A 16931-nucleotide genomic window follows, 5' to 3' on the forward strand; every position below is an offset into this window, starting at 1 on the left:
ACAAAAGGGGAACTCGGAGTGATAACTAAGCATATGAAAATATGCTCAACTTCACTAGTAACCAAGGAAATACAAATACCATTTAAATCTCATAAGATGGAAAAATACTTAAAAATCTGAACAAAACCCAGTCTTGACCAGGGTGTGAAATTGGTGGGGTTATAAATTGATGAAGGCACTATACAAAGCAGCTTGCAGTCAGTATTTAAGTAAGTCAGTAGATGCATGTGCCATTTGACTTAGCATTTCCATTTCAGATATGAACACTAGAAATACCTGTACTAGAAGACATGTTCTTTTACTGTCAGTGCAGAAGTGTTGATTATTCCAAAAAACAAACAAAACAACTAGAAATAACATAAATGTGGATGTTCAGGAGAATGAATACATTTTGATATGTTTGTATAACAGCATAATATTTTGCAGTCATATGAATAAACCAGAGCTATGCAAATATGACTATTCAAGTCACAAACAAAATATTGACTGGAAAAGCTTTCAAAATGATACATATAGTATGATGTCACTTATATAAAGTTTATTATGGAAAATAATATTATTACATGTATAATAATTGATAAAAATCTTAAACTTAAGACTCTGGTTACCTCTGAGGAGGAAAAGTAAAATGTGATTAGGGAAGGTTAGACAGTGGGCTCCAGGCTGTTTTTCTTTAATTAAAAAAAAAAAAAAGATACAGCAAAATTAAAATTTAGAAAAGCTAGGTAATTTGTAAACAAGTGATTTTTTAAATTTTTATTCTTATATATTTGGACTGTTTCCAATGAAGAAATCCTTTGAGAGTAGAGAATTTCAGAATTACCCTTTTTCTCAAAGTAAAATAATTTTTCTAGCATCCAAATATTATTAGTAGCTTTTTATTTTGCTGATTTGACTGATGAATTAGCTCAGAAACTGTTTGTTGTTTCAGAAATATCTTCAACATCAGTCTGTTCACTGCCAACAGCAGTTCCAGAATCTTCTAGAATTTATCCTGCAAGGATACCCAAAACACCCCGAACACCCAGGTTACAAGATCCAAACAAAACACCAAGATTTTATCCTGTGGTTAAAGAACCAAAAGCCCTTGATATAAAGGTACTCAAAACAACCAGGAATATAAAGCCTACATTCTGTATCCTTTAACATTACAAAATGAGACTTTGTAGTTTATATCACATTTAAAAATGTGTATTTTAGCTTGTAAGAATTTGTTAAAAATGGTGTTTTACTATAGTGATGTTTTCTTAGGTTAAGGAATAACTACTGTACAGTTGGATAGTATAATAAAAGATGATCATAAGGTATAATGGAGAATTATGCTAAGTTGTATTTCCTTTCATCCTTAGTTTGAAGTCTAGCCAAGGGCCTTATTTGTTAAGTTTTGTAACTTGTATGTGATAGTTTGAGTTTTGTGACTTCATATGATTTCATAATGTGTCATCCACAGTATGAAAATGTTTGAGTTGGTTTACAGTCAGAGGGGTTTAATTTACTTGAGAAGTTCATACTAGTGAAAGTTATTGCAATGTTTGACTTTCCTTTAGAGTCCAAGAAAGAGAAAAACAAGACATAGTACAAATCCCCCTCTGGAGTGTCATGTTGGTTGGGTAATGGATTCCAGAGATCACGGGCCAAGAACACCCTCTGTCAGGTACTCTATTTGTCAAACATTGTTTTCTTCTTGATTTTAAGTTTGTTGAAAACAGTAATTAATTAGATACTTGGAAATAACTTACAAATTAATACTAGCAAATTATAGAACAATGAAAATACTGAAGAGAAACCAAAGAAGGAGAAGTAAATGCTCTTGGATGATCTTACCTTTTTTCCTAATCTTTTTCTGGAAATTTTGGTTGATGTATATCCAAGTTTACTAATTCTTTCCTCAGCTGTGTCCTGTCCAGCCCATCAAAGTAATTCTTTATTTCTGATATCTGTGTCATCTACAGTTTTTTCACTAATCTTTAATTGACTTCCTCACAAGATGGAGGCTCCTGGGCCTACCTGTACCGTGACTTTGCCTTCTATTTTACTGCAGGGCTTCTTTATCTCTGCTTTCCCTTGTCTCTCACTGCTCCTTCTTTTGAAAGTTCTTTCTTTCTGGCTCTTTGTGATGTGTATCAGCCATGGTATAGTTCAGTGATGGCGAACCTTTTGAGCTCAGCGTGTCAGCATTTTGAAAAACCCTAACTTAACTCTGGTGCCGTGTCACATATAGAAATTTTTTGATATTTGCAACCATAGTAAAACAAAGACTTACATCTTTGATATTTATTTTATATATTTAAATGCCATTTAACAAAGAAAAATCAACCAAAAAAATGAGTTTGCGTGTCACCTCTGACACGGGTGTCATAGGTTCTCCATCACTGGTATAGTTATCGTAGTGCAATTATTTAATGCTGGCTAATGCTTACTACATTCTTTCAGCGGTGCCCCAGACACTGTGCTAAATGTTTTACAGGCATTATTTAAATTTTTGTATGTGTCTTCTTCAGATAGTAAATTCAGGGATGGCAGAACCTCAGTGCCTAGTATAGGTAGTACTCAGTAAAAGACCAGGTGAATGAAACTACTTCTCCCACTTCAAGACAGATATGACCTTGTGTGAACAAATGGTGTTGAATATAGAACTACTTTGTATAACTTTAATTTTCCCAGGGTTTATTAGGTTTGCCTGGGGGATGTCATGAGAAACTTGCTGGGCATGGACAATTAGTATTGATCTTGATGGATGAGTAAGATTTTAACAGGCCAAGGTAGGAAATAGGTAGAGGATTTAGAAGGGAGGAAATAACAAAGTTACTAGAAATATAAAAATATATCGTAGTGTAGCACATCACTTATATGCACCTGGAGCCTAAGGTATGAGAATACCATAATGGGATTTTATGGGAAATGATTCTTGTAAAAATTATGTCAAGGTTTGGTAAGGCCCTTTTGAATATCCTGTTGAGAAAATTGGACTTACTCTGTAGGTAATGGGTTTTGAGCAGCAAAAGTGATGTGATTTAGTTAAATGCTTTTCAAACTTTTTGGCCTAAGGACCTTTTTAGACTTGAAAAAATGATTGGACCTCAAAGAGCTTTTGTTTTGGGAGTTATATAATTTACTGAATTAAAAAGTAAAACTGAAAAAATATAAATATTCATTTTAAAATAACAGTAATAAACCCATTATAAGTTAATATAATTTAATTGTAATTTGTTGATTTTGTTGAAGTAGAGGAATAAAATTCAGGAAAGGGAGGAATATTTTTTAGCCTTTTCAGATAATTTTTTTTTAATATATTTTATTGATTTTTTACAGAGAGGAAGGGAGAGAGATAGAGAGTTAGAAACATCGATGAGAGAGAAACATCGATCAGCTACCTCCTGCACATCTCCCACTGGGGATATGCCTGCAACCCAGGTACATGCCCTTGACCGGAATCGAACCTGGGACCTTTCAGTCCGCAGGCCGACACTCTATCCACTGAGCCAAACCGGTTTCGGCATTTTTCAGATAATTTGAAGATATTCTTGTTTGATATTATACCAAAGCTGAATGGGTGGTAGTTTTTAAAAAAAATTTAGTTGCAGTGTAGAATATGAAACCATATCAATGACCTTTTCATACCAGTGATTTTTAAAAATATATATTTTTATTGATTTCAGAGAGAGAAAGGATGAAGGAGAGAGGGATGGAGACATCAATGAGAGAGAATCATTGATTGGCTGCCTCTTGCATGCCCCCTACTGGGGATCAAGCCTGCAACTTGGGCATGTGTCCTTGACTGGAGTCAAACCGGGGACCCTTCAGTCTGTAGACTGACGTTATATCCACTGAGCCAAACCAGCGAGGGCATCTGTTTTTACATTTAAAGCTTCCAGGGGAAGCTTATCTGGTAAATTGTGGTTAATGTTGGTCAGTGTCAGCCTTTGATATGGTAGCAGCTACCTATCTCCCACCTCCCAGTTCTGTGAACAGACTGGAAGATGGCTACCCACTTTATGGTCTGGCTTGCTGGAGTTCTGTGTTCTGACTGCTAAATGCCTCTAATCAACAAGGTGCAGCCACAGAGTCTGGTGTCCATTGTTTCATTGCCCTCTGTCTGAATGTCCTATTTTGGGGGCATTCAAAAAACAACCGCTCATAGAGGGCAACGTAGAAAACTACCACACATGCTCAAGGAACGATGCATGCTGAGAAAAATCCTCAGAAAACTTTAAGCTTTTATCCCAGGCTTCTCTCCAGCATAGAAACACCCTGTAACAATAAAACAAACAAAAACAAAACTGACAAAGCCTTGGGAAAAGGAAGAATCTGATTGCTAGAATTACTACATTATAAATAAGGGTCATGTATATTTTACCACTCACAGAGACTTGTACACACAGACTCCTAAAAAAGTCACCACTAATTTCATTAGAAAAGTCTTTAGGGCCGAAACCGGTTTGGCTCAGTGGATAGAGCGTCGGCCTGCGGAATAAAAGGTCCCAGGTTCGATTCCAGTCAAGGGCATGTACCTGGGTTGCGGGCACATCCCCAGTGGGAGATGTGCAGGAGGCAGCTGATCGATGTTTCTCTGTCATCGATGTTTCTAACTTTCTGTCTCTCTCCCTTCCTCTCTGTGAAAAATCAATAAAATATATTAAAAAAAAAAGTCTTTAGGTATTAGTGGAAACTGTCAAACTCATGGGGACAAATACAAGGTTTCCAAAATTTTAATTTTTGCATGAGAGCTCAAATTTTTCCTTGATATTATAGACTAATTTTGTTCATTTTTGTCTTATACAAAACAAAATCTGAATAACCATATTTTATTGGTTATTCTAATTAAAAATGGTATTCTATGAAAAAGTCACTTAGTTCAGCTTACAACTTTATCACACACATGCTTTGACTTAAGACATTTCTCTTTGAGCTATAACAAATATGCTATAGATTAGGTAACTTAAACTAGAAATCTTCATTTCTCTCAGTTCCAAGGTCAAGATGCCAACAGATCCAGTGTCTGGTGAGGGACCACTTGCAGTTTTCACATGGCCATCTTGTATCTTTACATGATGGAGAGCAGAGAGAGAGAGAGAAGAAGCAAGCTCTCTCATGTCTCTTCTTACAAGAAGGGCAAATCCCACTCCTAAGAGCTGTACCCTAATGACTTAATTACTTCTTTTTTTTTTTTTAATATGGTTTTGAATTTGATATGGTTCAGAACACTATTCTTTTTTTTTTTTTTAAATATATTTTATTGATTTTTTACAGAGAGGAAGGGAGAGAGATAGAGAGTTAGAAACATCGATGAGAGAGAAACATCGATCAGCTGCCTCCTGCACATCTCCCACTGGGGATGTGCCCGCAACCAAGGTACATGCCCTTGACCGGAATCGAACCTGGGACCCTTCAGTCCGCAGGCCGTCGCTCTATCCACTGAGCCAAACCGGTTTTGGCTTAATTACTTCTTAATACCATCACATTGGGGGCTAGGAATGAAATAGATATTTAGTCGATTGACTTTGATTTGTCACAAAAGTGTTTTTGCTTCCTCCCATCCCATATTTTTCTAATTGTGATAAAAAAAACATAACATAAAATTTATTGTCTCAGCTATTTTTAAGTGTACTGTTCAGTAGTAATAAGTATAGTCATTTGGTTGTAAAACATCTCCAGAACTTTCTCATTTTGCTAAAGAAAGTTTCTGCTCCATTTTGTCATACACAATAGGACATATACTCAAGGGTTGAGATTTCATGAAAAATTTTTTTTTGCTTCATCAAGGACATCAGAAATTGCAAGTGCATAGCAATAAATAATACAAGCGCTAGAAAATGAAATTTGGTGCTACTGTCTCAGTTTGCATCAGTGATTATATACACCATTGCTTTAGTATAATCAGTATGAATGTTAACATGGTAAATTTAGCAAATACGATTTTAGTTTTGACCTTGCAGAATTCCTGGGATCCCTTTAAGCATCCACAGACCACAGATTGAGAACCAACAATATAGAACAATGTCTTAGGAAGATAACTTTGGTGGCAAGATAGAGGGAGGGAGATGGAAAAACAAAGATAACAGTTAGTTCCATTGAAAGCGTCAGAAAGTATAATTTGAATAATGGAGTCCAAAAAAAAAAAAAAAAGATGGATTTAGGAAATATTTCAGAAGTGGAATTGATTTACAAAATTGCAGGTATGTGAAATTATTGTCTTTATGCCAGATTTTATTCATTATTTTCACTTACTCAATTTACATCATTAGCCTAATTACTCAAGAAAATTAAAAAATTTTCTACTACCACAAAAAATTATCTAAACTAAATAATGGATCTGGAAGAGGAATAAGCTAGCTATTCAGTTATCTGCTTCTAGTTATTATTTTAGGTTCAGAATTTATGACTTTTTAAATCAACTTCTGAATTTACCTGTGTATTGAGCATAAATTCTATGTCATTTGTTTAGGAGCGTTTTGGGGACTAATGTCTTTTCCATTGCTCATATTCTCAGTAGTGAACCAGTAGTGCAAATCGGTTTAAACACTTGGTTCTTGATATTTTAGTTTGAAGGCTTTCCCCCCCTCCTCAAACAGCAGTTCAAATGCTTCACCTTCAGAAGGTTCCCAACTCATAGGAAGTTATGGATGCACTCCTCACTCATTCCCGAAGTTCCAGCATCCTTCTCATGAACTTTTGAAGGAAAATGGCTTTACCCAGCAAGTGTACCACAAATATCATCGAAGATGCCTAAGTGGTAAGACATTTGTCTTTTACATAGCTATATTTAAAATTAAAATGTAATTCTAAAAATGTCAAATTGTGACATTTAATATTAGGTTAAGATATTCTTTTATTTGTTTTACTTATAGTTACCTTAAGTAAATATGTTTATATATATTCTTATTCATGTATTTTGTAGCCTAGACACATCCTATATAATAAAAGCCTAATATGCTAAGTGTCCAGTTGGCCATTCAACCAATCAAAGTATAATATGCTAATGATACGCTAAAGCCACTCAACCGCTCACTATGATGTGCACTGACCACCAGGGGCAGACAGTCGACCAGTCGCTATGACATGCACTGATCACCAGGGGGCAGATGCTCCTACTGGTAGGTTAGCTTACTGCTGAGGTCTGGCCAATTGGGACTGAGCAAGACGGGCCGGACACACCCTGGAGCCCTCCCTTGGTCCCTCCCCAGCTGGCCAACCTCCTGCATCCCTCCCCAGCCCCGATTGTGCACAGGTGGGCTCCCTCGGCCTGGCCTCCGCCCTCTCGCAATCTGGAACCTCTCAGGGATGTCAGAGAGCTGGTTTTAGCCCGATCCTGCAGGCCAGGCCAAGGGACCCCACTGGTGTACAAATTTGTGCACCGGGCCTCTAGTTAAGAAATAAAGTTTAAAAAAAAAAAAAAGAAAGAAAGTTTATCATATTCTTGTTACTTTTGACAAATGCTTAAATTTATTTAGAAGAAACCCAAATACGTTTTGAGGATTAATATGTTTCAGTTTTCTTTAAGTTATGTAAAACATCTGTTGTTTTGCTTTCAGTAAGTATCTTTACTTTAAAAATGTTTTATTATTTTAACTTTTTCCAGACAGAAAGCGCTTGGGAGTTGGCCAGTCCCAAGAAATGAATACTCTCTTTCGTTTCTGGTCCTTTTTCCTCAGAGACCACTTCAATAAAAAAATGTACGAGGAATTTAAACAACTTGCTTGGGAAGATGCAAAAGAAAATTACAGGTCCAATATTTTTTTGTATTTTTACACTTGGAGAGATTTTTTAAAAATAAGAACTAGGACTGAAAAGTAGCCCAATTTTGAACTGTGAAAGTAGCCTGCATAACTGGAGGGAGGCTGTTCTAGTGTCTATTGCTGCACACCAAAGTACCCCCAAACTCAGACGCTTAAAACAACAAACATTTATTAATCCACAGTTTCTATGGGTCAGGACCCTAGGAACAGCTTAGCTGGGTTGTTCTTGTTCTATTCTCTTAGGAAATTGCAGTTGAAGTGTTGGATAGGGCGACAGACTTGACTGGCTGGAGGATCCTCTTCAAGCTCATTCACATGGCTATGGGCAGGAGCCTTTAGGTCTTGACCATACAGGCCTCTGCTTATGGCATCTCACGACATGACTCAGAGCTGGTGAACCACAAAAGAGGGAGAACTTCTAAGAGGGATGCCTCGGTGTCATGTATAATCTATACTTGAAAGTGACATACTATCACTTCTGCCATATTGTGTCATTCATAGACCCACCCTGGTACAGTGTGGGAGGGCATTGTACAAGATTGTGAATACCAGGAGGTGGGATCATTTGGGACCATTTTAGGGATGGCATAAAGGCCAAATGACATTTGAAAGATTTCTCTCTCTCTTGTCCCCACTATTACAGACTTCCCTTGCATGTGCATATATGTCCCCAAATTAATATGTGCTTGAGCCAAGAAAAACTAAGACCTCTCATGATATGACCTGATTTACCTGTCCAATTTCATTTTTACTGCAGTTAGTGCTCTAGACAGCAATGGTACTGAACTATGTGTTCTCTGAGTGAACCAAGCTCTCTAGCATCCAAATTGTCTTCAGATATCCTTACCTGTTTGTTCTTTTCTTTCTCCCTCTGCTTTGCTAACTCGTTCTTTTTGTCCAATTAAACCAGGGGTCCTCAAACTTTTTAAACAGGGGGCCAGTTCACTGTCCCTCAGACCGTTGGAGGGCCGGACTATAGTTTAAAAAAAAACTATGAACAAATTCCTTTGCACACTGCACATATCTTATTTTGAAGTATAAAAACAAAACGGGAACAAATACAATATCTGTATTTGCATGTGGCCCGCGGGCCATAGTTTGAGGACCCTTGAGTTAAACCTTGCTTTTTTCTTTTGAGGAAATGTTCAAGGGGAATTTTGAGAGTGCCTATAAGGCTGAGTTGAGACCAGACCAAGAGAGTGAGAAAGAACACGGAGTGGACTACTACAAGCTATTTATTCCTGGGTAAAGGGAGGAAGAAGTAGTGATGGAAAGAAGAAAAAAGATAATTTTCCACTCAATATTTTCTAAATTTACCTCTCTTCAAGGTCTAAAAATGGGTTCCTCTTGTAAATCTCAAATAAAAATATATTTTTAGCCCTAGCTGGTTTGGCTCAGTGGATAGAGCAATGACCTACAGACCAAAGTACCGGGTTTGATTCTGGACGAGGGCACATGCCTGGGGTTGTGGGCTCGATCCCCAGTAGGGGGCGTGCAGGAGGCAGCCAATCAGTGATTCTCTCTCATCATTTATGTTTCTCCCTCTCCCTCTCCCTCTCCCCTTTTCTCTGAAATCAGTAAAAAAAAAAAAAAAAAAAAAAAGATATTGTGATCTTTAAGAGGGAAAAATTTGCTGCAAGAAAATTTTTTAGAAAACATTGCATTTGCACTGACTTGTAAAAATAAAGCCCATTTAATTTGCATCTTATCTTGGTAAGGAATGACAGGCACATGTCATTGCTAGCTAGTTTACCAGATTTGACATAAAAGGCAAACTTGGCCATTTCTGATCTCGATGTTAACATTCACAGTGTGGTTTGTAACCCATTGAAGAGTTGAGAAATCAATGTAGTGATTCTGACTTGCTTAAAAATAAACTGTAGAAAATACAGTACGACTGCACTGAACATAGTAAGATTAAATTGTCTCGTAATTCATACATACGTAGAAATTTAAGAGTAGTTCGAAAAACTTATGTGTGCTTTTATGTACACACACAGTGTATATGAGTGTTGTATTGACTTGTTCACAAATTAAAATATTTTTATTACTATTAAACTCAGAAAAGTTTGAAAGCCATGCTTATAATTAATTTCAGCATATTTTGCTATTTAATAAGCAAACTATTTTTCTGCAGGACTTTCTAATACTTTTCTGATTCCATTCCTACCCAAGTCTAGGTTGGGAGTTCCTTCTCTGTGTATGTTTCTAATAGCTTTTCAACATCTTTTATAATTTTGGGTCTGTTTCTTCAGTGTTCATGACTAGACTGGATTAGCTATTTCTTAGGAAGTAGAGCATAATAGTTCAGCACTGGGAGGCTTTGAAATGAGACATAGTTTTGAGTTCTAGCCCATTAATTTATTGTGACTGGCAAATTATAATCCCCCCAAGCTTTAGGTTAGTTATAAAGTTGGGGAAATTATGGTAGATACCCTTGTAAGGTTATTGTGAAGATTAAACAAAACACCATGTAAAGGGCTTAACATATTACCTCATATATAGCAAGTGCTCAATGAGTGGTCATTATTATTAGGAAGAAGATTTTTACTAAATATATCCATTGACAATAAGTAACATTAAGATGGTTTCAAGGAGGGAGAGAAATAACATTTATTACATATCTTTAATGTGCCAGCCATGGTCTAAGTGCTTTACAATTACTATCTCATCTATTCTTAAAAAGTAGGATATTTTTATCCCTACTTAAAGGGATATAGTTATAAGCCTAGAATTCAAATATAGTTTTTTCTGGTTCTTAGTCTTTGAGCAGTCTCACAGTGAGTGGTACGTGAATAAATGACAACTAAGATGCTGGTCACTTGCCCTGCTCTTCATCTAGCAGTTATGCTGCATATTTGGGTTGTGTTATTAATGTTATACTTTTGGTCTTTGGAATTGATTTGCTAAAATATAAGAGTAAAACTCAAATGTTGTAGTAGTCTATTAGCTCTTTCCAAAAATCTAAAAATTCTAACATTCCTCTAAAATATTAATTTGATAAAACCCAAAAGTTCTAAATTCTGCTTTTCAGAGAGAAAAGAAGAAAGGGGCTTAGGCTTCATCCCCAAAGATGCTAATTTTAATGGTTTTCAGTGGAGCCTGCACATCAGTATTTTTTAAAAGCTCCCAGATGATTCTTAGATGTAGCCAAGGTTGAGAACCACTGATATCAATGTAATATGATCCCTTAAGAAGAGAGTCAAGGCAGATTTGTCATTCTGGACTGGTGTTCCTTTAATCCTTCCTTCCCTTAACCTTCAGTCAAACAAGCTCAAGAGTAGCATCACTTATGGCTACCAGAGCACAGGGCTCCAGTTCATCTGTGGGTGTGTAGTTGGTAGTCCTGCATTCCTCTTGGCAGGTTGATATTCTTCTGGACTATTACTCTTTATTTTGTAAATCAGCTAATTATAAAACACACACACACCCTTCTCTAATACACTGAGGCACCCAGACAAGGATTTTAAAAATGAGGAATCTTTTGTGGCATATTTTAGTTGAATGAGCTAGACATGGCCCTTACACTGCTGTCCTGTTGATTTTTGTCTGCTCTCATGAGTTCTACTCATCACCGTTAGTTGGAGGTTGAGCCCATGTAGTTTGCTGATCCACTATCCACAACTTGTCTCAGGCTCTCTTGGAAATCTTTAAAATTTTCTTGTCTGAATTTTTTTTCCAGTCCGTAACTATAAAACCTGAAAAGACACTCTTCCACCCGAGTGGAAGGGAACAGGAGAGACACACAGAGAGAAACATCGATGTGAGAGAGACCCATTGATTGGTTGCCTCCTGCACATGCCCCGACCAGGGCTAGGGATTGAGCCTGCAACTCAGGTACCTGCCCTTGACCAGAATCAAACCCAGGACCCTTTAGTCTGTGGGCCAATATTCCACTGAGCCAAACCGGCTAGGGCTCCAATTTTCTAGGTACTTAAAAGAGGAAAACAAGGACATTTGTTTTCTGATTTATTTAGTGATTAAAATTCTTTTAGCAAAATGTCTTTTATGAAATGTACTTTATCGAATGGGTCAACAACACCTAAGGTTTAGAGCATAAGAGTATGGTCTTTATCTCTCTAGAGTAAAGATTATGTTCAAGAATATTTAATACCATGCACAAACACACCATTATAAACCTTGGTTTGGGAAAAATCTAAAACATTCCCAATTTATCATTAAATCTTTTGACTAGTTCCTTAGCAATTCCAGGGAGAGATCTTTTGTCAGTCTAAAGAAGTTATATTCTCGTTGTCCAAGGGTTCCTCTCATTCTCCATGTTCCCAGTGTACCTCCAGGAGTACTATGGCTGAGTCAACAAAAAACAGCAAAGCCAACGATGGATTACTAGTTACTGCTTCAACTAAACATCTGCATGCTAAACATTTAAAACATTTTTTGTTTGTTTGGGGTTATTTGTGCCATATTTGCTTGTATCAGTGCTGTTAAATATGAGATATTGATATTGTCATGGCAAAAAAATTATGAGTATTTTATTTCTTTTTCATAGGTATGGATTAGAATGTCTTTTCAGGTTTTATAGTTACGGACTGGAAAAAAAATTCAGACAAGAAATTTTTAAGGATTTCCAAGAAGAAACCAAAAAAGACTACGAATCTGGTAACAAAACAAAAACTAACTTATTCAGTTTGTTCATTTTAAGCCTGAGTATCAATGAATAGGGAATTCATAACTTTGTCTTCAAAGCAGACCACTTAATATCTTCAGGCCCCTAGTTGGTGCTTGATGAAGGTTGGGGCACCATAAGGAATAAGACCTTTCCTGTGAAGAGTTGTATTTGTCATTATTCACTTGACAAATGTGGCTATTCACTGATATTCTGTTACGTAAGAATTCTGTGTAGCATCAGTGGATGTGCCTGGAATGGTGGGGCAGCACAGTGGGTAACAGCACAGGGCCTGGGTGAGGTCCGAGTCCCATTTCCACTGCTTATTAGCTATGTGATGTTGGGCAAGTTACTTAACCTTGTTAGTTTCAGCTTATTCACCAGTAATATATACAAAAGCAACTATATTCAGGGTTGTATATGCTTCAGATTAGTTTAATATGTAATAAACCACTGTATATAGTAAATGCTCAATGTTAGCTGCCTTTATTCATTAAAATGTCTTATTCTCAAGACTTAAGCAATATGTGTATTGGAAGGTAAATGGTTTATTGCTGGTAGGATTATGTTCAATATGAATCATTTTTTAAAAAATTCTATATAATTATGTATATTCTTTTCTGTTATTAGGTCAATTGTATGGATTAGAAAAGTTTTGGGCTTATCTAAAATATTCTCAATCTAAGACACAGTCTATTGACCCAAAACTTCAGGAATACCTCTGTAGCTTTAAGAGGTTAGAAGACTTCCGCGTTGATGTAAGTTTTAAGTCCTTTCCTCTGTATTACTAATTTTATTTTTTAACTTTTTATTTTGAAAATTTAACTTTCCAGTTTTGAAATCAAACTTTAAAGCAGGTACAAAAATAGTAGAGAATTCCCATAGACTCTTTTACCTAGAATTCCGAAATGTTAACATCTTACATAACTACAGTGCAATTGTCAGTTCACTTCAATTTTGTTATGTTCCTATAGTTAAATTATAGATTTAGTAACTTTTATGTGGATATGTTGCAAATTTCTCACTTAGCAGCTTGAAATTTTTTCACCTTTGATATACTTTTATAGTTTTTGTAACATATGCTGATGTAACATGAATCTTGGGTTCCCTGCATAATAAAATTAGGCGAGAATGTTAGGTGCATCTGTAGAGATAATAGGGTAGGCTTTAAACAATTGATTTTAAAAGAGGAAGGCATTAGAAAAAGAATGGGATGAACATAAAAAGATAAAAAGGATGAAGAAGAGAACAGAGAAATCAGAAAAGACAAAGAAGCATCAGGACGTATAAAATAGAGATGAAAGGAAGGCTAGGTTCATCGCTACTTAGTACTGTAATATGTCTTGAAATTTTGTATCTAAATGGATTAGATCAGTAGTCGCCAACCTTGCGGACCTCACAGACCACCAGTGGTCTGCAAACCACCGGTTGGTGACCGCAGCTCCAAAGATATTCTTAAACCAGTGGTCAACAACCTTTTGGACCTCATAGACCACTTGTTGGCGACTGCTGGATTAGATGGCTCAGGGATGGAGTTAATGGACTGAAGAGCTGTGTTTCTAGAGTGGCCTAACCATTTCTGTCACAGAGACATCCCTACTATCTTTATAATAGTGACTTTTGTCCTTTCTGAATTGAAGCTAAGAATTCAGGCCTCCACTTTCAAATACAATAGAATATTGGTGGAGGAGATTATGGTCTTAACTTGTTTTCAAATGAAAATATTTGGTTGTGTGTCATTGTGGGCTCTAAAATCTTGGTCACTGGAAAGGCCTAAAAGACTGATTTTAAAAAATGCAGGATACCTTTCTTCTACCTGCCTCTCTGTCCTTGCTGTCTGAAGGGGTTGGATATTTATGTTTGAAAGTGTTTAAATGTAGTACTATCAGTAATGCTCTCCAGTCCTTATCCTAGAAATTTGAGATAAACCTTAAAACTTGCTGAAGGTGTTTGACTTGGTATCTCTTTTTCCCCCCGTTGCTTCCATTTATCTGTTTGTTAAACATTGCCATTTAAGCAAGCCTAGGATAGGAGGTTATGGCTGAGGAAGGGACTAAAGTTATAAATGCTTAACATTTGATAGAGGTTGAATAAAGATGGAAAATAATCCTTGTGAAACATTTTCTTGAAGCAAGGAACCCAAGCTTACACTTTTTACCTGCTGTGTAGTTCAAGCCCTAAAACATAAGAGATGCTTGATAAACATGTGTTGAGTGAAAGAATGAAAAAATACTAGCAAGATGATTTAATTGGAAGGACATTCAAGTTAATACCTTAAATTGCTGTTAAGTTTTTTGTATACTAATAAAATCTGCTGGAGCACAAACAGTTTCCTCTTTGTTGGAAAAGTCTGGCCTTAGATTTTAAATGGAGGAAAAATAGTATAATCGTTACTGTGTTGTCTTTCATAATTTGCAGCCCCCCATTAGTGAGGAATTTAGAAGAAAACGACATTCATCTACTTCTGATTCAGAGAGTGATCATCATAGACTTCCATCTAATTCCTCCACAAAGTCACCAAATGCTGCTAAGCCTGCATCTGCCAGTCAACTTCAGGTTCCAATACATTCTCCCAGAAGGAATATGTCACAGGAGTCCAGTGACAATTCACACCAGAACAGTGCTGCCTCAGTCTCCACAAATGGTGAAATGTCTGAGAAGTAGATGCTTATGAAAGTTGCTTGCCCTTGAAATCAACATTTACATCAATATTTATTTGGGAAAACCTGATGTTTAATTGTGATGATCAGAAAAAAGAAGAAGGAAGAAAAGTGGTACCATTTTTTTTCCATAGCAAGATAAATTCTAAAAATGTTTTCCCTGACTTCATGAACAGGATAGTTTTGGTGATCTATTATAGAGATCCTCTAGTAATGAATAGGTCTCAGTATTTCTTTTTCAAGGCCATTGTTTACAAGAACAGCATTCCTTAAAATACATTCAAAAACAACACAAGGAATGCCTAACATTTCAGGTCATACTTCTTAAAGAAGATATAGTATGTTGTATTCATCTATAGAGCTTTCTTAAAGAATCTAATTACCCCACTATCAATTCATATTTGAAATTAAAAACAAAGGAAGATTACGTAAATATTTTTTAATTCAGAAAAAGAATATGAAATGATACATTTGCTTTTAGATGTGTAAAGAAAACCTTTTTTTTTTTTTTTGTTTTTAACAAAAGTAGAAATATATTGCAGTTATATTAAAGCATACGCACTTTGGATGCAAGATTTTCCTTTTTCCCCTGTGAGTTTAACCTCATGATTTCTATAGTTATTGTTGTGTTGGTGTGGAGTATTGTAAATTGGTATTAGCTGGTTACATATTAGGAGTGATTTACTTTTTGTGATTCTACATAAACCTGCAAAAGCAATTGAAAAGTAGTGAAAACTGGGTTGGAATGTTGTCCTAAATTAATTAAATCTTGCACTGTTTTGAATGCATCAGCTCTTTGTACATCTGCAGGTGGATATATCACAAACAGATTATCTTCAATTTAAAAGGAGCACTTAGATTTCCTTCTTGTTGCTTTTAGTTTTTTATGCTTGTGTTTTCAAGAGTTATAGTACATTGATTTCTAATTTTTATTGCTATTGCAACTGATGTAAATGATAGTTTCAGTTTTTGTGGGAATTAAAAAATAAAGCACTTTCTAAGTTATTTGAATTGATTTTTCATTACTTTTGTTTAGTTGTAATATTCAAACATTGCTATTAGAAGACCATTATATTTTGTGAATAAAGTTTCAGTTATAAACATATTCATTTTTATTTAGCACATATTTTCTTGTATTGGTAGTAGCAGCTGGTTTAATACACTGAATTAATTTATTATTTTCTTTTTGGTGTCTTTTTCCTATAGAATGGCAACATTGAAATACATATAATCTTGTTTGGATAAATAGGCTATTTAATAAGAGATGTTCATTAGGTTATTTCCCATGCATAAATAACTTTCAGTTTTATAATATTTAATATTTGGGGGGTCATTTTGATGTTTTAATTTTAAGAAACAGTCAAATTTGAATATTTAGAAAATAAAATAAATTTTACTTAGAGTTTTGAATAGACAATGCAAAACAGCTAATGAATTAGGATAATAAATGTTTAAATGTTTTCTTAAGTGGATATGTAGCTTTGGCTTTTCAGTAAGAAATTACCAAACCATGCTTATTCCCTTTAAGTCATCTCTTGAAATGATCTAAAATTTTTCTCTCAATATCCCTTTTTTTTTGAACACATACATTTGAAACCTGTATTTATAATATAAGATTTTTTTGTACTTACCTAAATTTGATTGGAAAATTGTATATTTTATATGAAAATATAGTAATCAAGAATTTTGTGATGTGTAATAAATTAGTAATTTCTATCACATTTTTATTATAAAATTAATGTCTGTACATTGCGGAACTTAGAAAAGCACAAAGAATAAAAGTACCTTTTTAAAACAGAAAAAAACAAAATTGGTATCATGCTATACATATAGCATAATAATCTGTTTTCTCACATGGAGGTGAGCATTTTACTGATGCCATTGATATTTCCACAACATGACTTTTAC

At 35.4% G+C, this 16931-nt stretch overlaps 1 protein-coding gene across 15 annotated transcripts in view; it reads left to right on the forward strand.

Annotated features, from left to right (window-relative positions):
- The window catches only part of LARP1B (La ribonucleoprotein 1B), a 94309-nt gene extending 77598 nt beyond the window's left edge, over positions 1-16711 (forward strand). For 6 of the 15 annotated variants that reach the window (XM_036313234.1, XM_036313242.1, XM_036313241.1 and 3 more), the window contains 7 exons: positions 932-1098; positions 1548-1654; positions 6543-6733; positions 7580-7724; positions 12247-12356; positions 12994-13121; positions 14782-16028. In XM_036313234.1, coding sequence (XP_036169127.1) covers positions 932-1098; positions 1548-1654; positions 6543-6733; positions 7580-7724; positions 12247-12356; positions 12994-13121; positions 14782-15027 — 1094 coding nt within the window. In that variant the 3' untranslated portion in view covers positions 15028-16028. Of the gene's footprint in view, positions 1-931; positions 1099-1547; positions 1655-6542; positions 6734-7579; positions 7725-12246; positions 12357-12993; positions 13122-14781; positions 16129-16229 lie in introns of those variants that run through there. The other 9 variants (XM_036313236.1, XM_036313238.1, XR_004968225.1 and 6 more) reach the window with 8 other exon arrangements.
- Positions 16712-16931: the final 220 nt, after the last annotated feature.

Source organism: Myotis myotis, unplaced genomic scaffold (genome assembly GCF_014108235.1).
Source record: "Myotis myotis isolate mMyoMyo1 unplaced genomic scaffold, mMyoMyo1.p scaffold_m19_p_6, whole genome shotgun sequence".
Lineage (NCBI taxonomy): Eukaryota > Metazoa > Chordata > Mammalia > Chiroptera > Vespertilionidae > Myotis > Myotis myotis.